Source organism: Ursus maritimus, unplaced genomic scaffold (genome assembly GCF_017311325.1).
Source record: "Ursus maritimus isolate PB19 unplaced genomic scaffold, ASM1731132v1 scaffold_12, whole genome shotgun sequence".
Classification (NCBI taxonomy): domain Eukaryota; kingdom Metazoa; phylum Chordata; class Mammalia; order Carnivora; family Ursidae; genus Ursus; species Ursus maritimus.
Genome location: NW_024423564.1, coordinates 46,144,454 through 46,171,641, shown reverse-complemented (window position 1 = coordinate 46,171,641; position 27,188 = coordinate 46,144,454). Strand labels below are relative to the sequence as shown.

The 27,188-nt window shown below is 39.8% G+C and overlaps 1 protein-coding gene across 6 annotated transcripts in view; it reads right to left on the bottom strand.

Moving 5' to 3' along the window:
* PTGER3 (prostaglandin E receptor 3) overlaps positions 1-14,049 on the bottom strand; it is a 175,771-nt gene extending 161,722 nt beyond the window's left edge. For 3 of the 6 annotated variants that reach the window (XR_005834136.1, XM_040627131.1, XM_040627133.1), the window contains exon 1: positions 12,893-14,035. Coding sequence is in view for 5 of the 6 variants with exons in the window: in XM_040627131.1 (XP_040483065.1) it covers positions 12,893-13,786 (894 nt within the window). In the remaining variant the exon portion in view is untranslated. Of the gene's footprint in view, positions 1-12,892 lie in introns of all 6 variants that reach the window. The other 3 variants (XM_008690830.2, XM_040627130.1, XM_040627132.1) reach the window with 2 other exon arrangements.
* Between the last annotated feature and the right edge of the window lie 13,139 nt (positions 14,050-27,188).

Sequence of the window (27,188 nt, the reverse complement as noted above, 5' to 3'; positions counted from 1 at the left end):
GTGAGTTTTCAGAGCCTCATATGGCCACCTCTGTTCCATTGTAAACCTCACATTACCCTCTTCACTCACTTCTGGACAATTCTCTGAGCCTAAATCTTTAATTGTGGCCTAACAAAACTAGTCTTCGAGGATGAAGCTGGGTCCTGAGACTTTATGTCATGTATGACTGTTTCTTGTATTTGCAAAACAAAACAAAATTATAATAAAGACGAAAGAAAGATGTTGAAACAGTACTTTGAGATGACATAATCACTAAAATATTGTATTGCTATGAAAGCGAAATGAAAACCCCACATGCAGACTGTAAATATAAACCTATTAACCAAAAGCTTAAAAATGAAACAAAATAACATAGGACTGGGCCAATGAGCTGCAAAGCTATGTCTTAAACTGATTCCTTAGAAGAAGAGCCTGAATTGGGAATTCTGACACATGGCAAGAAGTCAAAGATACAGAAAGAGACAGTCCTGGCTTTAGTCTTCCAGAGGGCCACCTCCAACCTTGACACTCCTGCAATTTATGTGAATCAAGCAATCCTCTCCCTGTCTCTCTCTCTACTTTTAAGCTTAGCTTGGTCTGGATCTTCTTCTGGGGATCATGATTCTGATGACATCCTATCATTTCATAAGCAAACTTGCTTACTTCTCTTTCTCTGGGTGACTACTCTGATTTATGTCTCTGGGGAAAAAATAGCACCCAGTAGCTAGAACTTAATCCTGACTCTGCCCATTATTAGCTGTGTAAGCTTGCAGCAGTCACTTCCTTGTTAAGGAGCCAAAGGGAAAGCCTTTTGTGGAAAGAGAGCCACCTTACTACCAGAGGCCCAGAGAGGAAGAGAGAACCCTATTTCTTGTCAGAGTCACAGGGCATTTCAGAATGTCTTATAAACTCTATCTTCAAAACCCTTTGTGTGAATACATCCACTTCTCCACCCCCCCCCCCCCCCCGTCATCGTCTCTCACCTGGACAACTTCAGCACCTTCTCTCTGGTGTCCCTGTGCCTACTCTTGCCTCTCTGTAACCCAGGATCTTTTAAAAACATAAATCCAATAATGTTACTCCCATGATTCAAACCTTCCAGTATTCTCTTAAAAAACATCAAAACTCCTTAGCATGGCTTGATCCAGTCTGGCCTCCAGCACAGTCTCTGACCTCAATTTACAGCACTCCAGCTCCCTCCTTCTCACTTGCCTTTAGCTGCTCGAGCCTTCCTTCTCTCTTCCTCCAACACACCAGGTGAGGCCTTTGCTGTTCCCTCTGCCTAGAACGCCCTTCCTGTAGATCATCCATACCTGGTTCTTTCCTTCATTCAGGTCTCAGCTTAAATGCTACCTCTCAGAGGCATTGTTCCCTGACAATCTACAAAAGTTCCCTAGGCTTCCTCTATCACATCACGCTGCTTTATTTTCTTAGCAGTGTTTATCACAATCTGACTTCTAGTGCATCTGTGGATTGACTTTCTTCTTCTACTAGAATGCATGTTCCTTGAGAGCAGAGAACTAGTCTATGTCATTACTATAGTTTCAGCATCTAGTACCGTGCCTAACCCATAGTAGATACTCAACAATCACTGAGAGCAAATGGATAAATGAATTCTATATGGTCCTCAACTTTGATCCTATGTTCAAAATTGACAATGGAAAATAATATGCCTTTTTAGTCACAACCTCAAGTCTCTCTAGGGAATCACTCAGCAGACAACACATTCCGTGCTTTCTTTGAGGAAAGGGCATGCCATCGTTCCGTCGGGTTGTAACACAGTGCCTGGAACACAACTGATATTCAACAAAGTGTCACTTAAATTAATTGATACATCATGGCTTCTGCCCCTGACATTGTCTAGATATATTCATGCTATTTTGCCATTCATAAATTTAGTGGAACTCCTTGATACCTAAAACAGAAGTATATAACTTAAAAAATTTTCTAATTAAGTTTAGTATTGCTCCCTATAAACCAAGAACTAGCATCATCAATACTCCAATTCAACCAACAAAAGGGAATTGAAATTTTTATAATAGAAAGAACAACTCAAGATGAATTGAGCTATCTGAGGCACCATGGCTTGGAGAAAAGAGCTTGTCCTTTGACTCCCAGCTTGGCCACTTACTAGCTCTGTTATCTTAAATGAATCACAACCTCTTTCAGCTTTCGTTTCTTCACTGTCTATAAATTGGAGCCAGTAATGCCTACCTCTTAGGGTAACTGTAAGAAATTAAAACAAACAACTGTTGGTAAGATAGAACCCAGCATAGTATTTGGCTCTAAGAGAATTCTAAGTGCCTTATGAAAAGCAACAAATTTCCTGGAAGTAAAGGTGTTCAAAGCTTAAACTATCTCACCAAGAATATTCTAGAAAGATGTCAAACATTAGATGAGTTGTTTTACTAAATGACCTTCATAAGCCAAGAGATTTTATAATGGGAACCCTCTTATTTTACAAATATGGAACAGGAGTGTAGAAAAGCAATACAACTTGCCCAAGATGAAATATAAATTCCTATTTCTAATCTTCATGAGAATCTACCAAAGCACTTCTGTCTCCCTCATCCCTCAATCCCTTTTGACTCATAACATTTCTTTTTTTTTTTTTAAAGATTTTTATTTATTTATTCGACAGAGATAGAGACAGCCAGCGAGAGAGGGAACACAGCAGGGGGAGTGGGAGAGGAAGAAGCAGGCTCATAGCGGAGGAGACTGATGTGGGGCTCGATCCCAGAACGCTGGGATCACGCCCTGAGCCGAAGGCAGACGCTTAACCGCTGTGCCACCCAGGCGCCCCTGACTCATAACATTTCTTAATATTCTCAGACATATTTCAATAAAAACAGACTTTTTTTTGGAGCTTGGATTTATTTTCCACACTTCTTTTTTCTAAATAATTTTTATTTTGTTATATTAGTCACCATACTGTACATCCCCAGTTTTTGATGCAATGTTCCATGAGTCATTATTTGTGTATAACACCCAGTAAAAACAGACTTTCTTACCATTCCTAGCACACCTGATTCTATTTTTTCCTCTATGCACCTGCACAGACTCTGCCCCCTCTCCATTCTGTGCCAAACTATGTCCCTCCCTTCGTTCTAAGCAACACTTGGGGGAAAGAAATTTTCTTTACTAATGACTCTACGTCTCCATCTGACCTTAGTATTTGTGGGCTCTGACACCCTGCCTCTCTAATTCAGGAAGCAAAAATGGAGCAATATTTCTTAATACATAGAGCAGATCAACTCACTTCCACACACAAACCTTTTAGTTGTTTTCCATCACACTTAAGTTGAAAATATAAACGCCCAAACAGAGCCCACAGGGTTCTGCATAGTTGGCCCCACCCGCCTCCCTGGCCTCACCTTAAAGGCTCTCTCTCTCCAGTATGTCCACTGGCCTTCTGTCCATTCCTCTGATGCTTCCGCTCCTTCCCATACTGATAACTTCAGACACTGCTCTTTTTTCCTCAAAGCATCATCCCTCAAGATTCATCATAAGTGACATTTTCTCAGCAGACCCTCCTTAGCCACCCCACACCTCACCAAGGGATGAAGAAAGAGTCCTCTTCGACACTCTGCCAAAGGACCTTTTTCTTGCCTTCATAACATGCTTATTGTTTTAGTAATATATGTAAGGGGATACAGAAGCTACCCCCCATTTCTCTCTTCAGGTGGACAGAGCAAGTCACATTGGAGCAGACCTCACAGAATAAGAAGCAATTACTTTGGTAAATGTAGAATGAGTAGGTTGGCATAGTAGAAATTGGTATAACAAGAAAATCCACATAACACTCTTGGTACACACCCCTGATCACTTAGGAAGAGGTAAATCATCATGCTTTCTGGGAAAAAAAAGGGGAGGGGCTGGCAGACCTAACCTCTCCTCCCAAGATTTGAAGCTAAGAAACTTGGAGTAGAGTGACTTTGGCTACATTCAGTAAAGGGAAAAGACATGGAGAGTCTTTTTTTTTTTTTTTTTTTTAAGATTTTATTTATTTATTTATTTGACAGAGAGAGAGAGACAGCCAGCAAGAGAGGGAACACAAGCAGGGGGAGTGGAAGAGGAAGTAGCAAGCTCCCAGCAGAGAAGCCTGATGCGGGACTTGATCCCAGAACGCTGGGATCACGCCCTGAGCCGAAGGCAGGTGCTTAACGACTGAGCCACCCAGGTGTCCCAAGACATGGAAAGTCTTAAAAGGAAGTTCATTGGAACGGAAAGGCAAACTTGTCAGGAGGTGATCTGAGCACAACCCAGAGACTAAAGACCCAAGAAGGCTGGTTCCAGACAGTATGTGGCCTGAGGCCAGCTGCCCCCTGGGTCCATAAACCGTAGCATTGTGGTTATCCTCTGGGTAATTACTGCTGAGCTTTATGGCTGTAGTTACGGGTGTGAATTACTGTGCTCTCTGACAATGGCACCCAAGCACAGACCTACTACAGCCTGGGTAGAGACATGCTCCAGCAGGGTGTCAGAATGGCAGTAGACCAGTAGCACTGCCTTTGGTCCCAGACAAGGCCCATTTGCCCCAGCAGCACCATGTGGCAGTGAGAGCAACCGTGGTAATGACCCATGAGACTGGTGACATTTATTTATTGGAATGATTTTTCTTCACTGTCTGCTACCTCAGGAGGTTGAAAGCTTCATGAAAGAAAATTGTATAGCACAGATTGCACACTGCTTAACAAGGGTCATTCACCTAGAATATAATGTGAACAGTGCCCCCTAGAGTTACGTAACTGCTCAACACGTACAATCATATGAGTCAGCCCTGGTCACTACGGTACCACCAGGGTGAGCAGAATAGCAGGCACACAGAAAGCCCTCAAAAAATATTTATAGAATGACTGTATAAAAGAATGTGTGATATACTTTGCCCACTTGCATACATTTCTCTGCCTCTTTCGAGGAAGTTGTTGGGTGTCTCCCCTCATGCATCTAAAACAGTATGTCCACGAGGGACAGTTTTATCTATTTCAAGCCACAGGAAGTCAGAGCTGAAAGGAAGGTTAGAGTTGATAATGGTTTTATTTTACTGATGAGGAAGGGAAAACCAGAAAGATAAAGTGACTTCTATCATGTGGTGGTAAAGCCTACACCAGAATTCCGGTCTTTTGCTTCCCAGGGCCTTATTCTCTCTGTGGCCCTCACCTAGCTCTCGAGTCACCTTCTTCTGTTCTAATGAATCAGAGAGGAGTGCTCACGAGTCAGGGGGCATTTCATCACTAACTGTCACTCGTGCCTTAAGACCGTTGAGGCAGAGGAATGCAGATGTTCGTGTTCTACCAGACCCATGCACAGTGGTCGGCAGCGGGGCATTATCAGGGAAATTCTATACATCAGGACCATGGTGAAAGCTCTACCCTACTATCTGGTGAATTCCCCCACATGCTTCTTATGTTTTACAATCTCTCTTTCAGCATTTTCCACATTAACACATATTTCTTTTTCCAAATTTTCCTGAGTCACACCAATAGAAGCATATCCTCAACCACAGAAAATGACTGTTATAAAGTTCAGAAAGCAGGCAAAAAAGATCAAATCTACTTTCAGGAAACAAACATTTTTTTAGAAATATCAAAAGATTTGTGAAAACTATATCTTTTAAATTACACTTGACTTTTTGGAGGCTCAGTAATTGCTTAAATTAAGTAGGCTTCTAGTTCTAACTTGACCTTCTATTTTTGTATTTTCAAGATTTTAAAAAAATAGTACTGTTATTTTTACTTCTATTATATAACTTTTACCTAAATTAGCTAATTTCCCTCTTTCTAACAGAGTTAAAGCATGAAAAATCAAGCCTCCTCTTCCATCTCTGCCACTATCTTTCATTTTTAGATTTATGGTTCTTCAATTTCCTATCATAAAAATAGGTACTGGTAAAATAACATTATACATTTTTAATAAGTGCCAAAATCACTCAATGAAATGTCTTTCTTATGAATGTTGCCCAAGAGACCGTCTAGGAGGGCCACTGGATGGGAAAATCATACTCCGTGCTATTTGTAGACTACAGAAAATATTAATGCATTGTCAGGATCTGGTCAAATTGTGAGACAATTTACAACTCTGCAATTCTCACGCTTGGGCCTCATTTAAGGATTATGTAAATTCAATCTTAGGCTGTGAGTCAGTGGTGGAAATTCTGTTTAGCCTCAACATTAGTGATCATCTGCGAAGAGATGAGGACAACTGAGTCACCAGATCTACCCTTAAGAAGTCTGCAGAACAATCTGACCAACGACAATAATGACATGCACAATTAATTCGACCTAAACATTTATGTGAGGACAGAGAAGAATATACAAAGAAGTGTATGACTGGAAAAACAGAGGGCACATTCTAGACCTGTGGCAGAGGTCTTCAGAGGGTGAGGTAGTAGTTACACCTCCAGGTTTAGGGAAAGGGGAGATGGAACCTAGCATGTTTTAGATTTAGAGAGTTAATTAACTGACAGCCATAAAGGGGAAAGGATTCCAGAGCTGACAAAATGCAGAAGAGAGACGGTGGCACGGGGAGTGGAGGAGGGATGAATTCTAATACCTTGTAAAAATTTATGTACTTGAGATTTACCATTTTTCTTATTTTATTTTTTTTCTGAAAAGTTCCATTCTGCACCGCACATCTTTTACCCCCAGGGAACTATAACCAATAGAGTTGTGAAACATCACTTGTCTCTTTTCTTCAGTTTCCTGGGGGAAAGGTCTATCTGAACACAAGAAATCAACAGTATTATCCAGTAAAACATCATAGTAGTATTCGTAATATTAAAGGGATATTCTCAATTATTCTCACATAGATTTATGTTGGTTTTTGTTACAGTCCTATGAAATGGGCTGGGTAGATATTTTTATTCCTACTTTGCCAAAGAAAAGCAAATAGTTCACAAAGATAACAAGTAAATTGTCTAAAGTCACACAATTAATTGCTTATGTAACTAGGACCAGGTAGTGTCTTCTGATTTGGGTGCTTAGATATTCAAACAATAACCATATATTGAGCATACCTTGTATGGCATGTAACTATGACCATTCCAGGGAAACGAACAAGACACAAGACAGATACTGTACCTTGCCTCAGGAGGTCAATTAACCAATATGTCCAATGAAGTGTGACTCAGACTATGACTGGGAAATGCAGGGTAGGCACTATGGAACCAAAGGGCCAGAGCACCCAACCAAGTCTAGAGAGGATCAAGGAAGCCTTTTCCAATAAAGTGATTTCTAACTTGACACCTTGGGCAATCCAGGAAGGATGACTGCTCAGCAGCTGTCAGTTGACCGCAGGGTGAAGTAGCCAATGAAAATATGGAGAGACGAGAGTTCTGAGTAAAGAGCACAGAGAATTTCTTGGCACTCCATAATGCTACTTCTGTGTGTGTGTGTGTAGGTGTGTGAGTGTGGTGTTCACCTTGCTAAAGAAGTCATTCACTGTCCAACTGGCATTTCTGCATACGAATGAATTACTATGTTTACTGTAAAATATCGACATATACTTAGGGGTCAACACAGAAGGGGAACCCCAAGGAAAATCAGGCTCCTTTGGTTACTTTTTTTAATCTGTGGAAGTTGGAATTTTCTAAGGATAAAAGGTTACTTGAGAGGCCATTTAATAATCCTCAAGAAGTATGGCGGGAATTGAAATACTAACTTCCTACTTATCTCTACGATAAGGAATTGAGGAAAATGGGGTAGTCAAACTTTGACATGTTACAGTTGTAGACCTTTGAGACTTAAGGCATGAGTGAAACAAATGTGGAACACTGGTGAATTAGAAAAAATATTACACAAATGTGGGGCACCTGGGTGGCTCATCGGGTCCTCACTTCATGATCTCGGGGTCCCATGATGGAGCCCCGTGTTGGTGTCCATGCTTAGCACAGAGTCTGCTTGAGATTCTCTCCCTCTGACCCTCCCCCGCTCTCTCTCTGTTACTCAAATAATAAAATCTTTTAAAAAAATACTACACAAATGTAATGAGTTTAAGGGAAGACTTCCCTCCCAGCTTCCCTACAATGCAAGGCCAGAACTGGAAACTGAAACATGACCCGGAATCCCTCACTACCACCCCTCAGCACCCCAAGGGGAATCATCATCTGTTACAAATGTGTGCAGCACATATTCCTGAAGGTTATTACCAGAAAACTGAACCCGTGGAAACTTTCATAATTGATTACTTGACCTTTACACCTTTTTCAAAAGAGAAAGGCCAATGAGTCACAATTATGTTACAACTCTAGGCCATCTGAATTTCTTCAAATAGGACGGCTTAAGAACTGTTTAATTCTTGGCACTCTCTGTTATGCTTAAAATAAAAAATCTGCCTTTTTTAAGCCCTGATTTATCTCATTAATCTTCAAGTTATATTGGTTTCTAGATATATCATTTAGATAATCCACCATCACCATATGTACTCTGTCTAAAACCCCAGTGACTCAGGAGCCCTTTCTTACCAAAAAAACCCAAAACAAAACAAAACAAAAACCCAATTGGCTATCCAGTCTCCTTTCCAAATTTCCCATTCCTGTTCATCGAACCATCATCCTTCCCAGTAAGAGAACTTGAGAATAACATAAATGGGAAAAATACCTTATATGTCTATTGGTTCTACCTCCATACTTCACAGATAAGAAGATATATAAGTTGCCCAGGGCCCACTATTAGAGCTAGAACTCCTTTCCTCTATCTAAGCAAAAACAAACAAATCAACAACAACAAAAACTGAAAATAAATGAAATCTAGTTCTAATATTCTTTATACTTGCATTTTTTGAATGATGTAGAAAATAGTGACAATCTTACAGGATGCAGTTAAGTGGGATAATGGATGTGAAATATTAACCACAATGAAGAGGATAGATTCAGAAGAAATATTTGTCAGTCAATCACTCCTTAAATCAACCATTTCTGATAACTTTAGTTCTCTTTTACCTTTCCTTCTCTGACTCATCTCTTCCCACTATCTTTACCCTAAAGCCCTAACTGACTTGCAAAAACAACTCATAACTGATCTCTCTTTCCCATTTTCCAGCCCAAATCTATCCACACACCACAGCCCTATCAATCTTTTAAAAACTCTCTTCCCTATTCAGAAACCCAAAATAGAGGTCCTATGGTTTACTGGCAAAAGAACGCTGTCCTCATCCCATGTTCATCCTAACAACCTCAATCTGATTCCATAAACTTTTTCAAAGCATTTTCCCCATGGTTCTAGTGGACACACTCTGTTCTGGTTTCTGGGCACACTCACTCTCAGCTGCAAGGTCAAGCTCTGCCATCCCTCCTCTTCCCTGAAGTCTACTCTGCTAAATTCAGATGGACATTCCTTCCAGAACCAAAGGCACTAATTACATCAGATCTTGCATTGTTCTCTAATTGTTTCACTCATAAACGTGGGGATTCTGCTTCTCTGAACAGATTATAGCTCTTTGACCAGTTTTCAATATTTCTACTTAATATCCCTTCCACAGTACCTAAAATGTATTAAACAAAAAAAGTAAAGAATTCTGAATAATCTCAACTCTCATAAAAACAAATTAGAGAAGATTTTTCCTATAATGCCAATTCACATGTGCAATCATTTTCCCTGAAGCAATATCCTAAATAAGGCAGAAATTTACAGGCAGAGAAAATTAGCAATTCCATGATACTTTTCTGTACTACAAACCGGGTTACCTCTGTAAATAATCTATCACATATATTTATCATATGTGGTATATTTAAGGCAAGTTTCATTTGTCAAAATACATCAGTGATTCCTTAAATTTAAAAGAAGTCACATCCATGCTGTAAAGTATCTTCTTGAACTGAAGCATCCCTATTTGCATTTGTGGATACTGAGCAGAATTCACAGGCTCAAGACTAAAGGCAAAAGTTTCTACGGCTGCTTTTACCCAGTTCCAAAGTCATAGAAGATAAACTTTGTTCCTCAAGCCTCACTTTTCACAGTATTAGTTTATATTTACTATTTTTAAGAGAGTGACAGTGTTAGCCACATTCCACCTGTTTGCGGGGGGTGATCAGGTTTACACAAACACAAAATGTACTCATGGCTTTTGGTGAACTATACTTTGAGGTGATTCCTGTTTCTGGAAACTTGGCTATCATGTCTAATAAGTGGACTATTTGGTGAATTTGGTTCATAGAAAAATAAAATACTAATAAAAATTCAAATAGATTGCATTGCTGAGTCAACTGGTTGATTCCAGTAGGATTTGATGCCACACACAAAGATAAAGCAACCCTGAATCGTAGGTCATCCATCACAGAGACATCATTTCCCACTCTATTCTCAATTTCACATCTCGCATTGTATTTTGTGAAGTTTCTGGGAAAAAGAAAAAGTAAAAAAATTTTGTTTGCTCCATAGATAAAGCTCTATTTAAGTATTTATGTAGCAGAAACTTGTTGCAGGTTGGACGTTTTCTTATTATGGTATCTTTTCTCTGCTAAGTTTTCCAACAGTAACATTGAATATTATTATAGTTGTGATAGTCTTCAAAATAAGATATACTCAGGGTCCTTTTAAGTAAGGAGTTTGAATAATTAGATCAGTATCTTATGCCCAACTCAACAAAAGCTAATAAGGAATCTATATTTTTCTATAGTTATAAAACAGGTGTAAAAAAAACAGGTGTAAAAAAGATCTCTCAGTTCAACATTAATACATTAAAAATTCAATTCACTAAGCTCTAGTGTTTTTATTCTTAAATTCCCTAACCTATTAAGAAAGTGGTTTTGCCAATTTCTTTCCTCTGCAATAACTTTTTACTGCGGATCTTTCTGAAGATATTTGAAGGTTTAACTTCAATGGTGCACAAAACAGAAGACAGAACCATTTCCTTTGGTTTAAAATGTCTACTTTGGAAACCATGAATTTCTCCTCTTTAATGTGATTACATGTTGAATTTATTTCATTTTAAATTTACTGTTTTTATGAGAACCAAATCAATAGAGTGTCTGATAAAAAGTTGCAAACCAATTAACATTTTTTAAATGCAGAAATTAAATAGGACTAGTTCCAAATATGTCTTTCTTAAGAGAGTGAGTTTTGCCCTCCTAGCTTACAACTTTCAAAACTGATCTAAATTCTTAGGGCTACCATGCCCGTGGCATTAGAATCAAAATTTTGAAATGAAAACACACTACATAGTTTCTCTGCATCTGGTTAACTATATAGGTAAGCATTTTCTTCATATGATTTAATTGCATTTCTTTTTGGATATAAAGTGTGTGATAAAAGCAAACTCAAAGAGCAAACTCAAAGATATAAAGTGTATGATAAGAGCAAACTCAGGCTCAAATGACAGCTGTGAAAAATTCAGATACTCTGTTTGCCTTTAAAGTTATGTTAATTACCACATTAATAAATGTTTATTTTTTAGAACTCTTTCCCCTTTCCGTTCGGCCACCTATGTACCCCATTCCTCAACCATACAAGTAAATATGCCTAAAATTGGTGCTGGTCTTGATAAGCCATGGTGATGACATCAGCCTGAGTTCCAGCTCCTGGAACGCAGAACCGTGACCACACAGTGACTTACGAGCAGCTAGGTCCTGACATAACTTTCCTTGTCACCACATGTCCCTGATTTGAAGCCGAGACTTGTGATCTAAATATACTACACCAGTTAAACACAGGTATTCTAGAATATCTGCTTTGTCAAATGCAGGGGAGAGTGGGAAGGAAAAAGGAACCAAGTTTCTGTTTTTAAATACAAGGAATTTCAAACTAAATGTGGTGTACAGCAATGTCAATATACCTAATACCACTGAATTGCACACTTAAAAATGGTAAATTTCATGTTATGTATACTTCATCACCAAAAAGAAAAGCTATAGGAGAGTCCGTGTCCATGGATCTCAGAAGTTTTTCACAACTGTCTAATAACTTTCCGGGTCCAATATATAATCTGCTCTAACTCTGCCACAATGACCAGGTCACTCTTTCTGCAATACCTCCTTAGTAAGCCAGGCTGCTTGGAACCTACACAAATTATCCATTCATCAGGTATTTCTAAACAACACTTAGTCACAGAAATCTCTAGCTAAAAGTACCACAGAGGAAAATCTGGAAAGTACCAGGTAAGACTGGGTGTTACACAAGGAGCAAGTGTAAACATCACTTGTTCCCAAGCTTTGCCCCTCTGTGAGGAGCTAGAAAGTACAGAAACCCCTACCATCCTATCTCAGGACTGGCCTTGCCACAGCCCTGCATGTTTGGCACAAGGACAAGCAAAGGCTGGTCAGAGAATTCCCAGGCCTTGGGGTCCCACTGACTGAATGTCGGTTCAAACACTCCTAGAGGGTACAGCACCATTCCAAAGGGCCGAGGCAGGCTGCAGCAGCAAGATTTATCTTCCCTCTCCCGTTTCCAGTCAAGAGTGAGCCTGCAAGAAAGGTTAGCCGGGCTCTGCTGGGCAAGTGCACACTGCCTCAGAAGCTGCGAGACGGCTGTGCCTGCCTGCTGCCGCACGTAGGGTACTTCCGCAGATTGAAAATCGCCTCGGCTTGCAAAAGATATTTGAAATGAGAAAACGCACAGCACCAGGCTACGGTTGTCATAGCCATTCTGCTCCCACCGCACCTATTAGAAACCCGTATCTCTGCACGTGCATTGAAATGACAGCTGGGCATCCTCCTACTCTCTCTGATTAGAATGTGAGCAGCCCTGTGGTCTCCAGTTGTGCATAAACAAAGCCTAATACGATGCCTGGCATTTGAAAGGTGCTCAGCAAATAAATGAGTAGCTCAACTCTGAAGCCACAACCAAGATAGGGGGACAGAGGCCTCTCCAGTCCTCTGTGGTTGCAAACACACCCTGCAGGTGCTGCCACATCCAGAGGTTTCCTTTGCCCGCCGCCACGCACGCCCACCCTGACCTCCGCACTCGCCGGAACTACGTACCAGCAACGGCGACCAGCAGACCGACAGCACGCACATGATCCCCATGAGCTGGATGGCCGTCTCGGTGGTGATCCGACCCCACTGGGCACCGGACTGCGACACCGTGGCTTTGGCCCGGCAGCGGGACACCAGGGCCTTAATGGTGGCCAGGTTACAGGCGAAGGTGACGGCCAGCGCCGAGAGCCCCAGGAAGGCAAAGGTGGAGGCGAAGAAGAGGTTGCCCCAGTTGTGCGAAGGGCTAGTCCCGTTGCCCCCTCCCCCGGTGCTAATGAAGCACCACGTCCCTGGCCACTGGATGGTGTACTGGCCTACGCCCAGCACTGGCAACAGGGCGAAGGCGAGCACTGCCAGCCACACGCCGAGCAGCACGACGCGGGTGGCGCGCGTCTTCATGTGGCTCGCGTACCAGTGTGGCGCCCGGATGGCCAGCGCCCGCTCGACGGCCATGGCGCTGGCGATGAAGAGCGAGGAGAGCCCAAAGACAGTCATGGTCAGACCGAAGAAGGTGCACAGCCTCCCCGACGGGTCGAGATGCTCCCAGCGCTGCTTGGACAGGTACACGACGATGACCACCGGGCTGGTGAGCAGTTGCCCGACCAGGTCCGTGAGCGCTAGCCAGCCGATGCACAGCAGGAACGACTTCTTGCGCTTGCTCTCCCGCCGCCGGTAGCTCCGCGACACGAGCAGCATGGCCAGCGCGTTGCCCACGAAGCCGGTGATCAACATGGTGATCGGGAAGGCTACCGACACCGAGCCGCAGTCCTCGCGGGGGTCCCGGAAACCCGTGAGGTTGCCCTGCGCCGCGGCGGAGCGCTCGGGCGCCCACATGCCCGGGTAGGAGTGGTTGAGGCGGGTGCAAAAAGGGGCGCTCCCGTCGCCCCGGGTCTCCTTCATGTTGGCTTCGAGGTGAGGAGAGGACGGCGCCCGGAGAGCAGCAGCGGGAGCTGGCGGACGGGGCGCGGGCGGCGGTGAAGGTCGGTGTCCACCCGGACTGGGGCTAGGGCTGGGCTGCCCTCCATGATGCGGGGCGTAGCCGCCGCCTCACTTCTTTCCTCTGGCCGCGGCGCCTGGGCTTTCAGGCAGCCGCGCCGTCGGCTCCGGGAAGCCTGTCGCTCCGAGGCGCGCGAGGTGCTGGCCCCTTCTATAAGGCCGCGGAGGGCGGGGCGCCCGGGGGTGTGGGCCTAAGTGCGCTGGGAGGAGGATGGAGAAGCAACTGCGCGCGTCTCTTGGCTGCTGCGTGACCGCTGTCCTGGCCGCCTGGGCTGGAAACTCCCAGGAGGACTCCTTGCTCCGACTCCTGGCCGGACGGGACGCCTAGTCGGTCCTCCCTTCCCTACGCCGCGCCTCCTCCTCTTCTCTGTCAGAGGAGCGCCCGTGGGCGGCCCGGGCTAAAATGTCTCCCTGCACTTCCAGACCCCAGGCAAGTTGCCAAGGCCGACCTGAGCACCCACCCCCCTCCTTACCCATCCACCGACGCTAATGTAGGGACCGGATCCTCCTCCTGAAGCTCGTTTGTAACCCTGGCAAGTGTAACTCACCTGTCCCTGAGCAATCCAGGCCAACCACACTCTGCGTAGCTGAATGTGAACTTTTCTCCCTTTCTGTACTTTGCGACTCCAGAATGATCGGGAGCCGACCAAGCTGCTCTGTTGCCAGGGGGCGCTCTGAAAATACAAAACTAATAGTGCTTTGAGACAAGGGAATACATAAAGGGGAACAAAATCGGAGAGTGGAATTCAAAGATGAAATCTCAACTACCGCTCTCCACCTAAAATCTCCCTCTCCCCCCGTTAAAAAATTAGCTAGGGCTAAAGTGGCTAGAGGCAGGTGGCAGCCACTTGCATATCTGAGATAATGAAATGAACTGCCGCCAGCCTCTAGGAGCTGGAGGGACTGGGGTGTGGAGAGAAGCATGCTCTTCCAAAGCCTCCAAACGTTCTCCAAGCCTTGCCCATTCTCATACAGTTAGGATTAGAAACTGTAGTTAGATGTTAAGAAGGTCTTCACATTTAGTGAAAATGGGCATAATTGTCTAGTAATATCTTTTATTAAACAGATATTTAGTGTGTTTTCACAAGCCGTTTCCTGTTTTATCAGAGATCTTCCAAGGTCCTGTTGCTATTCTTACTCCCCTTTGACGATGAGGTACTGAGGCTCCACGAAGTTAAAGGATATGCCCAAGGTCTTCCAGCAATTCTCCAGCCTCCGTGTTGTTTGCATGGATACCATAACCACTCTCAGCAGGTGAACATCAATAGAAACATTGTTCCCACATTTTGGAAGGGTCTTGTTTTTTCTGCCTCTTCACATTGTCCAGGAAATGAAAAGATTTTAAAATATTTGTAAATTTCATTTTCCTCATATTTCCTCATCATACAGCTGTGTGAGTACCATTACTCAGACTTCAGATAGACTTCTGGAGCACTCCGTTAGTTCCTTTGCCTTTCCTAGCTTAGTTGGTATCTTTTTTGGCTGTAAATGAGTGGTAGGTGATGAGAATGGGGTATGTTCTCACATTCTTTGTTCCTGGGCTGTTGTACTGATTCTGTATGACAGCTTGAAAAATATCGTTATAGGATTTGTATAGTGTTTAATTTTTTAAAGATTTTATTTTTGTGAGAGAGCGAGAGAGCACGAACAGGCAGGGAGGGGAGGAACAGAGGGAGAAGCAGAGGTGGACTCTCCACTGAGCAAGGAGCCTGATGTCAGATTCGATTCCAGGACCCTGGGATCATGATAGGAGCTAAAGGCAAAGGCTTAACTGACTGAGCCACCTAGGCGACCCGATTTACATAGTTTTTAAAGGAGAAAAGCAAAAATGTAATTTAAACTTCATTTTAACAACATGCTTTAATTATATTATTATTCATTTTGTGTTTTGATGTCTTTTAAAACTTTTTTACACTTTTGAATTTTCTCTTTTAATTTTTAAAAAAGATTATTTATTTATTTGTCAGAGGGAGACAGAGCACACACAAGCAGGAGGAGGGGCAGGCTGAGGGAGAAGCAGGCTCCCCACTGAGCAAGGAGCCCCCCATGCTCCTTGCTCTGCAGGACTTGATCCCAGGACTCTGGGATCATGACCTGAGCCAAAGGCAGATGCTTAACCAACTGAGCCACCCAGGCGTCCTGTGAATTTTCTCTTTTAAAATGTCATTTCCAATGAGAACAACAGCTAAGAAGGAATAGTAAAGTGGTTTACTTTTTAAATCTTCCCCAAACTTTTGTCTTATTAATTTGAATTAATCTGAAACCCTTAATCGTGAAAGTTTTTTCTAAAATGTTATTTTAAAAATGAAATTGTAATTGATGTTATTATTAGATACATACTTTATGTAACACATTTGGATGAAAGTACATATCAAATTAAATTTTTCAGCAGTGAGTCTCTACCGTAATTATGTATTTAAAAACTTAAAGACTTTTTCATGATTCATACAGCAAAGAAAGCAAAGTTGATGTTTCCCAGTTACATCAAAAATTATTCTCATCTTTATGAATATTTGACTTATTTGAAAATTTACTTTGCCCATTGCAGTGCATGTTGTAGCTAACTGGACTTCGTAAGAGTAACGAGCATCGCATAGTATGGAAGAGTTAATGTTAGACTCTTTACTCACCTCTATACCAAAGCTCTAAACGTGTTGCATTTCAGATGTTTTGTGTGACACTTTCCTCCTTTCAGCGATTTGCTTCATCTTATTGTAAGTTGTCTGCTTTGTAGTTATTTACCTTATAAACTAGTGATTTAGGGGATCTGAGGAGTCACACAATTGGATACTGCCAGTTGGATTCTGGTTGGCACCTTTTAGTGTGGAAGCAGAGCCTGAATTATGTTGATCTGAAACACCAGCACCCTCTAGTGACCAACCTAATAACATGCTGTACACTACAGTAAAGAGAATTTCTAAATGACAGTTATATGTTTTACCTAAGGAACCTCTGCTACTTTCTTAGAGATCTGCTCATTAATACATAACTACGGTCATTTTGTTTTCCTTTGAGTACACAAACTGTCATGTCTGCTTAATCAATAGATCAGTGGGGTAGTAATGTTACAGTCAGATCATTGAAAGACCACATATTCAAATATTTTTTAAAAATTTAAGTATATATTCACCCATTGTATATTTTTAAATTAAATCCTTCTCTAGAAATGATTTTAATCTACAGATTGATTCCCCTGTGTATCTTACATTTTTTAAAATTCACATGTATCAGTATTTAGCTAGTATTGATGAATTTATTCTGCTACTTCTACTGAATTTGTATCACGAAATCTTAAAATAGACATGGTTACAAAAACAAGATTGATAAACGGGCCCTTGGTTACCTCATTATGGATGGAAGATATCTGCAATTCTTAGTCCATAGATCCAACTGCTAATTTCAGCATATTTTTAGTCATTCATTCATTCATTCATTCAAAAAATGTGTATTGAGCACCCAGTTCATGTCCAACACTGTACTAGTTGTTAGGGATATAAAGAAAATACATGGAAGTCTACATTTATGGAGTTTATGTTTTAGACAAAATTCTTGATTTTTAAAATCTGAAATAACACAAGAAGGGAGTGCTAATTTCAGTGGCTTCTGTGATTTACTATGGAGGTAAGGTCTTATATAAAATCCAATTTAAAAATTTATGTACAATTTTCATGAAAAACTGGAAAAATATGTACAGTTTTCATGATAAAGTGAAATTTATCTCAGGAAACCAAGGTAGATTTAAACACTCAAACATCAATCAACATAATTGCCATTTTTAACAAAATAAAGGAAATGCTTGAAGTCTTCATTAAATCAAACATCTGGGTACACTGAGTCTCTTTGTATTGATTGCATTTTCTTCAAAGTTTTCTTCCTGTCTCTTTACATGCTTAGTAGTCTTCAGTTGAAAACTGCACATTGTAGTTAATATACTGTAGTGACTACAGAGTCTATCGTTTTATGAGAATTACTGATTTGGTCTGGGGTGGGGGGTTTGTGGAGGAGGAGGTCAGATGCTGCAGTCAACCATCAGGTGGTTAACTTGCCTGGATTCAGACTGCCAACTTTTCGTCTCTTGCGGTACACAGCTGCTTCTATCTCTGCTCTGTACTCACGGTTTCTCATGGCTGCTTTGCGGATTGATCTACCCTATACTACATAATTTGTTGGTCAGCTAGTGATGGGGACCACCCTCTCTGTTTTTCTTGACGTACAAGGCTTCTTAATTTCTCGCTGCTCTGCCAGCCTTGGGTTGTGCTCTAACATTTCAAGCTTGTAAAGCTTCAACTTTTTGCCACCTGAGGTGCATATGAGGGGAATAAACTCATTTAACAAAAACATCAAAGTCATGGACGTAGTCTTGAGCAGTTTTAAGACTAGATTCTACTCTGGCCTCTTGCTTTTTCGCCAGGATTCAGGGGGATACTCTTTCATGTCTAGTTTACACATATTTGGGCAGAAGTTCTCTGTCATTCCTTTTACGGTTCTTATCATCTGGATTTTCTACTTAAATTTGCAGTGGTCTTTTCAGCCTTGAACTCGTCTCTGGCACTTTTTCACCAATGAGACTGATTTTTCCACCACTGATATCCCACAGACATAGTCATGAGGGTTGGGCATCACCCTCAGTCCTACCCCTTTTAGTTATAGGGTTTTGTTGTTGTTTTGAGATTAAAATCTTCTCCAATTTATGTATGTACACTTTTGAACGCTTTCCAGTGAGTTTTATTTGTTTTAAAATTTTTAACCAGATTTTATAATTGTTATCTGTAGTGCAGTATGATAATAACATAAAGACAGACATATCTGTTCAATGAAACAGAATACTCTACCTACCTATATTTATACATTTGTACTTATACAGGTAGATATATACGGCTGTGTGTGCGTGTGTAGAGAGAGAGATAAAAGAGAGGTTATACACATATGAATTCAATTAATTTTCAACAAAGGTGTTAAGATAATAAAGTATTTTCAACAAATGTTACCAAAAAAATTGGATACCTGTATGAAAATAAAGATGAACATAAACCTTATCTCATGCCACACAAAATGGACTGTAAATTAAATGTAACTATACTTAATCTTCTAGATTAAAACAGGAGAAAAATCCCTGTGACTTCTTTGGCCGCCCATCTTTACTGGAAGTACTTTTGCAACTTGTCTTTTGTTTTTAACATTTAACATCTGATTCTCTCTTTTGGTCAGTATGTATAGAAATTCTTCATTCTTCTTAAATACCACAAATAATCCAAAAAATTCTTTCTGAAGATTTGGATTATTTACAATTTCTGCTATAAGAAGCAATGATGCAGTAATATTCTTGTATATATTGGTGTGTGTACTTGTAGGACTTACTTTTTACATGATAAATCCTTAGAAATGAACTGCTATACATGAATGACCCCCAAATTTATATCTGCAGCCTATTATTTCTTTGTTATACCCAACTATTTGTCATTCCATTTGGACGGCACAGACATCTCAGTGTGTTCAACTGGAACTTCAAATTTTCTTTCCCACTCCTGGTTCTGTGTGAGTCTTCCCCCTCTCAGAACACAACACTACCATCCACTTGCTGAAGCCAGAAATCCAAAGGCCATCCTGAGTCTTCCTTTTCCATCAGCTCTCCCAATCTATCATCCAGTAATACTAGTTTTAATTCAAAATATAGCTCATATACATTCACTTGTCTCTGTTTCCTCATCTACCACCTGGTTCAGGTCACTACCATCTTTAACTTAATCTACTGCAATCGTTTTTTCTAATTGCCTTGATTTTATCATTTTAAATTTTATAACAAATTAAGCTAAACAAAAAGTTTAACTAGAATTTATATTTTAAAATGCTAATATCATCTTCATCTCCCCTTTTCACTCCCAAAACCATTATTAACAGATTGAGATGTATTCTTCCCAATTTTTTTCTATGCTCATGCAGATTATTTCTCAAAATGAGTTTCTGCTTTTGTTTGCCAGCACAGTACTGCTGTCTAAAATATTTACAATCTGATAGGTGAAATGTATTTTATTAATTTGACGTTAAATCTATTTCCAGTTCTATTAACTTCTTTAATTGCTTTGTACATTTTCGTATTGCATTGTCATATGCTACTAATTTTTAGGAGTTCTTTGTACAGAGATCTCACCTGTTTTTCATTTTCCTAGTCACTTGCCTTTTTAACTTTGTCTACTATCCTATGTAAAAAATTTATTCAGAAAAAAATGCTCATTTTTTCCTTTATGGTTTTGAGGATTTCTGCTTAAGAAAGTTAAGGTCTCAGGGGTGCCTCAGTGGCTCAGTCGGTTAAGCCTCTCTCTTGATTTTGGCTCAGGTCATGATCTAGCCGTTGTGGAATCGAGCCCTGCATCAGGCTCTGCACTCAGCGTGGAGTCTGCTTCTCTCTCTCAAAAAGTTAAGGTCTCTTCTTGATTCCTAAACCCAAGTTACATCCTGAAATATTTTTGCTTTAACCCAATAGATTTACATTTTTTACTTTGTAGCAAGTGGTAATGAGGTGGAAGGTTAACTTCCTTTTTGAAGGACTATCATGGGGGGCAATTATTAACAGATTTGCTGTAATTTTGTTTCTATGCTTGAGGTTCTTATGTGCTTCCTGCATTTGTGGAAGTTTCTTTTCAGGCATGTGCTGATCATGACTTATCTGAAGACGAGGCGGACCTACCAGGGATCTCCACGTGTGCTCTTTTCCTATTATTCACCATATGAATGAATCTGACTTTGTCCTTTCTGTCCTCCCCACTCCATCTCAACTCAAGAAGTCTCCACCCAGGAAACTTCTATGATGTATCCCAAAAACCCAAAGGAGTAAGGTGGCAGCGTTCAATAGGTTTCACCTTGCTTGTTTCTCTTTATCAGATTATCAATCACTGTTTTCCATTCTTTTAGTTCAACGTTACTGAAAAATCCCGTTTAATACATTGTTTTGGGTGGAAGGGTAAACCTTGCCAGGAAGCAAGTTTTCTGCTTATTTTTGTTCTTTCTACTCCATGTTTGATCTATTTTTGACATGGAAACTTAGATATTGGTTTACCTTTTTTCCTAATATATGCTTTCAAAGTTACACATTTCCCTCTAAACCCTGCTTTAGGCGAATCTATTTCCATTGTCATTTGTTTTTTAACATATGAGGATGTTAAATCCAAACTACTTTCTAGTTTTGCTATTGAGTTCTAGCTTAAGCCCACTGGACAAATACATCCTGTGCTATAAATCCTTTGAGAATCGTATGGTTCAACAGTCTGCGTGTATTCTATGCGCAGTTGCTCAACGTAATGTTTTGCAATTATTACATCAACTTGACCATGTTTATTCCATATGCTTAATGCTATTGTTACTGAGAAAGCTATTATGAATTCTTACACAGATATATTCACCCTTTCAGTCCTAACATTTTGAAGTTATTAGACTTTGATACGGACCGCTTTATGAGAAGCCTGGGCTTAAACTCACTTCCAAATTTATGATGATCATCTTAGTGCTAAATAACCCTCTTATCGGGGTGCCTGGGTGGCTCAGTTTGTTAAGCAGCTGCCTTCAGCTCAGGTCATGATCCCAGAGTCCTGGGATCAAGCCCCACGTGCAGCTCCCTGCTCAGGGGGCAGTCTCCTTTCCCTCTCCCCCTGCTTGTGCTCTCTCAAAAATCTTTAAAAAATATTAATATTGCCACATATTGGTTACTATTTGCTTGGTACCTTTTTCCCCATCTTACTATCAACTTGTGTTCTTATTCTGAATCCATCTTATAAAGATAAAATGGGATTCTGAAAATTTTAATCCAGTGTGATAACCTGTAATTGGGGTGTATAATCCATTTTAATTACAGATATAGTTTAACTTGCCTGATGTAGTTCATGATTCTCTTTAAGAAAACCTTTTCCAATTATCAAATTTTCATTATCCGATTTTTCTCAACTTTTTGTTGTACCTTCTTTCATGGTTATTGCAGAAACTTAAATATGCTTCCTTGACTATTAAAGTTTACCTTAAATCGGTATGAAACTTTCACCATTTCTTGAGGAATGAAATCTTACAACGGTTTAAAATCACTTACCTTCTTCCTTATGTTATCTTCCAGGTTTTAAGCCCAACACATCAGTTACATAACCCCAATTTAGGACTGTATTATTTTGATCACACAAAGGCTATAACTTTAATCTGCTTAAGCAAGCCTTCTCACTGTCCTTTTCCCATCAAGTAGGTCTTTCTAATCTTTCTCCAAGAAGCAGCCAAATTTATGTTAAAGCTAACTAGGACTATTTCAAACCTTTCAATATTTCCCAACTGTTTTTAGAATCCAATTCCTTTTCTATGGCCTAGAGGCTTTGCATGATGGAGTCTCTACCTCTACTACTTCATTTTATGCTATTTTTTTTTTTTTTTTACTCATTATACCGTACACCACTTTCACTGGCTATCATCTTTGAACAGACTTAGCAACTCTGGTACAGATCTTTCAGGAATTACTCTCCCAAAGATAATTTGCCTGACCTTTAGGTCTTCTACCCACCACTCCTTATTTTCTTCATGGTACTAATCAAAATTTGTAATTATTGTTTTCCTAGTTTTGATAGAAGAGTCACTAGAATACCTTGCTGTTTCCCCATGTAATCATTAACTAGTTCACAGCCAAGCATGCAGTAGCCTCAATCAACATTTGTAAATAACTGAATAAACATAATGCTTCAGTATGTTCTAAATACTGACATTGGCAAATTACCCTCTAAAAGGCCTGTGCTACTGCATGTAGCACTGGGTGTTATATGAAAACAATGAATCATGGAACACTACATCAAAAACTAATGATGTACTTTATGGTGGCTAACATACATGATTAAAAAAAAAAGGGGGGGGGAAGGCCTGTGCTAAATCATCCAATGATGAAAAAAAAAAAAAAGGATCTTAAAATGATCGTATAGATTCAAAAAGCCCAAGCCAATGCAGTAAAAATGGCACTAATGACAAGTGTGTAATGGTGTGTGTGTTAAATGTTGTCTTTGTAATCCTTGAACAAGATTTTACATGTGAATTACTTATAAATCCTAGTATTTCCTTTCCTTCTTTGCCTACATAAGAAATCAAATGTAGAGGAAAGTTTGCTACTTCCTAATTGGCTTACCAAACTCATAAGTCTAATTAGATTTCATGTCAGTCATCATTTGCTCAAAATGTTTATAATGGTCAGATACTTGATTTAGATCTTGATATGAAATGCTTTATGAGAAGTCTGGGTTTAAACCCATTTCCACCATTAAATGGGGGAAAACATAAAAACACAACTATTACAAGTAAAATGTCCCAATCTGTCTCAGTACTTTTCCATCCTAGGGTTTTAGTACTGCAAACGCTGCAGTGCTGCATATGTAGCCTGGGAAGTATGGATATGGTCTTTGTATCTGGTAGCCAAGTGAACCACTTCTTGACCTTTCCTTTTCTGTGATCCTAACGCATCAACAATGGCAGTTTTAAAAGTATGACATATGGCAATGCAATCTTGTAATGCTAATCACACAACTTACAAAAGGTGCAAATAATTTCCTATTCTCTGATTACTGATATCACATTAAAATTCTTAAACTCTAACCTACAATTTTTGATTACAAGAATGCAGATGACTTGACTGCTCAGAATTCTACCATTCAGGCAACATTTTCAGGTTTGAAGCCAACACGTAGATTAAAGAAGGAATAATTTCACCACGAAGAGTAATATACTTATCACTTTTTTCTATCCACGATTTAACATTCCCATTTTGTATTTATTTTCATGTTTTCATGTCCCTACTGAGCAAATAACTTGTAAATCACACACTTTCCTCCTAAAAGCCAGTGTTAAGAGTCCAAGAAAATGTTCAAATCATTTTTGCCAATAAAATGTACTTCAGTGGTGTAACTATCAAGCAGTGATATATTATTCTAAGCTATTTTCCACTAAAGTTTTTAAAAAGGCTTGAAACTGTACTTTAAAAATAAAATACTTATTAAATTTGGTTATACATGATATGCCTATACATAGGCATATCATGCCTACTGTTCTAAAGACCTACATTTGTAAGACAGTATTTTAATATACACAGAATCATTTTGAACTATTTAATCTGCTCTTACATCAGAATAAGGCAAACTACATTTTAAATTCATCATTTTGCAAACAATGCACCCCATTACACTTAGTTCAATGATCATGCACTCTGCAGGAACTCAATTTACCAATTTATAGCAAAGTTGCTCAGGTTAATATTTTTGCTGAGGCACGTTGGGAAATAAATCAGTAGCTGACCAAAAGATCTTTCAGCTTAGTATTTTTCAGTGCTTCTGTCATTAAAAAAAAAATCTGAACAGATTTCAAAATGTATTACCAGTGAGGCTGTTGTTCCCAATTCTATCTTGTTTGCAATAAATACAAATTGCACCCTTTAAACACAACACTGAGGAACACAGCTTATTTACATGAGATTTCTAGAGATTCTATAGTCAAATGAAGCATAGCTGCATTGGTAACCTCAAAGTTTTCATAGCTTATGAAGAAATGGTCTCATTAAACTTAAACAGAAAAAAACCTCTTCTTGAGACTTAAGTTTGGGAACTAATTTTCATGCTGGTTAATCTTGCAAAGATAGAACTTCAGAAAAACTCCAGCAATCAAAGAATTATTTTTGATAAGAACAAAAACATCCTACATTAGTACTGGAAAAGACAACTAATCAAAACTTATGGAACAAAACCGCTATTAACAGACTCCTTTGTCAAACACTGCGTGCTTGCCAGGACAAAGTGCTGTTTAAGAACTAGGAATACTGAGTAAAGACAAGGCCTCACAGGAAATTCACATAATTCCTGTGGAAACTCAGAGGAAACAGGGATAGCATCCCAGCATTCTGAATTGAGTCATGAAGGCCAAGTGAGGAAGTGATAATAGGAGGGTGTGTACGGGGCATTTCAAGCATAGGAAACTTGTACGATGATGAAAATCTATCACAAGTGGTTCAGCATGGCTCAAGTGGTTAGTGCCTGAGTTGTGGGGGAGGAAAAGGTGTGAATACTGGAAAAAAATAAATGACCTCTTAATGATATGTGAAAGGATTTCAGTTTAATCCTGAAAGCCAGGAGAAGGCAGATTTTAAGCAAAATAGTGATATAAACAGATTTGCTTGTCACCAGTGATGAAATAAACATTTGAGCATTAGTATATATTAAAACATGAGTAAGGGGAAATTAAGAGCCAATATTTGCAGGTTGGAGATACTCAGCCTTTGTGATGACCCTGATAACAGCTAGCTGTTTCATCTTTGGGTAGGTACAGTACCTTTTTGCTCTGAGTACAACTTTAAGGTCTTTTAACTCATCGTTTTCAGTGTTCAATGTGGTCCCATTTAACTCTGACAGATTATGAAGTTCCTTCTTTCTCTTAAGTTTTCCCAGTCATATTTTTGGTACCCAATACAAGATCAAACCTTGAGCCTTCGCAAATTGGCTCACATTCATTATAAACTTCTCCTTCAAACCTATTTGGGTCAATTCAAGAGTTTTGCTTTCATTCAGGCAAAACTAATTCTTCCCATTTTTATCACTTTATTTCTACCATAAAATATTTTATAGGTGCTCCCCCACTGAATTAAGATAATGGGAAAAGGGCCGTCCTATATATTTTTAGCTTCAAATCCAGTCCTTTTTACACCCTTGACTACTACTATATAACTTTCCTCATAATCTTCCTAGGTATATTATTTAGGAATTTACCTTGTTGTTGGAAATATTTTCCTTATGCTAGTACCTTTTATTTTGCTAAATATGTACATTCAGGAACTATCACATATTACGTTTTTTTATCAGTGCATGCAATGCTATGTAAAGAAACCACATTGTTTACTGGTCATGCTCAGTGACTACAAACTTGGTTCTAATGGTAACCGGATCTGTCTCTCCTGATAATTGTAATTAATTGCCAAGGCTCCTTTTTAAAGTCAAAGTGCCATGGCCCCTCCACTCCTCACCCTACCATGATGAATCTAGATCCCATTCCTTCACCTATTTGATGACACCTCTCCAACAATTCTTCCCTCCCTCCTCCATCATCTACTTTATTAGTTCTACCGGAAGAATGGAGGCATGTCAAAAAAACCACAGGAACCAAATCTCTAAGAACTTCCCCAAGGCCAAAGCTGGGACAACTTGAGCAATAAAGCACTGGACTATGGCCTAAAGTATAAAAAAAAGTATGCCTGAGTCCATACAGATACAAATGGGAGAAGTTGTTTTTTTTTACAGAATAATTCCAAGCAAGTAGATGAGCCTTCCCCCAACAGGAGTTTAATTCCCTGATCTCCACTCTGAAGGTGGACTATATTAGTACCTTGCTTCCAAAGGATAAGTAGGTTAAGGGGCAAATACTAACTACAATGATGAATCTGGGCAAATCCAGATATTATGTACCCCAGATACATGATGCAAAAGGCACTTTTTCTCTAATATTCTTACCCTTCTCCCAGTCTAATCATCAGAAAAACCAGACTAACAGAATGGGAGATATTCTCCAGGATACCCAGTCAATACTCCTCAAGGCTGTCAAGGAACTAATGAAAAACTGTCAGACCACAGGAGACTGCAGAGATATGACAACTAATTGCACTGTGGTATCCTGGACTGCATCCTGGAACAGAGTAATGGAAAAATGGTGAAATTCACATAAATCTGGATTGTAATTAGTAATACATCAATGCTAGTTTCTTAATTTTGTCAAAAGTACATGGTAATGTGTTAAGGATGGTGAAAACAGGGTGGGGGAATATTGGAATTGTGCAATTTTTGCAACTTTGCTATAAATCTAAAGTTATTCCAAATTAGCCTGTCTGCCTATCCAGCTACCTACCTATAAATGACTGAAATTAATACCCTTACCAAACCACTAAGAAACCCTTGACCATTTTGAATATTTACCTTCTGAGACAAATTATTTGTTTATTAGAGGTAATACTGAAATTTGCCATCAGACTTGGGGGTAAATCCCCATTTAGTCATTCTTGTGGCTCCCTTGGACAAGTTTTAAATTTCCTTAAGTTATAACCTTGCTTTTTATAAAAAAGTTATGTAAAGCTGACAGGGAGAACCATATATTGCCTGTAATCTCTTACTACATACCTTAAACTGTCTTTCAATTAAAACTGCCCACTCTATTTTCCAGTTCTGGAAAGCTACAAGGTCATTTAAAAAACATCTCACGACTGTATCAAAAACAGGGGGCGGAGTGGAGAAACTCCCTGCCTTTTTTTTTTTTTTAAGATTTTATT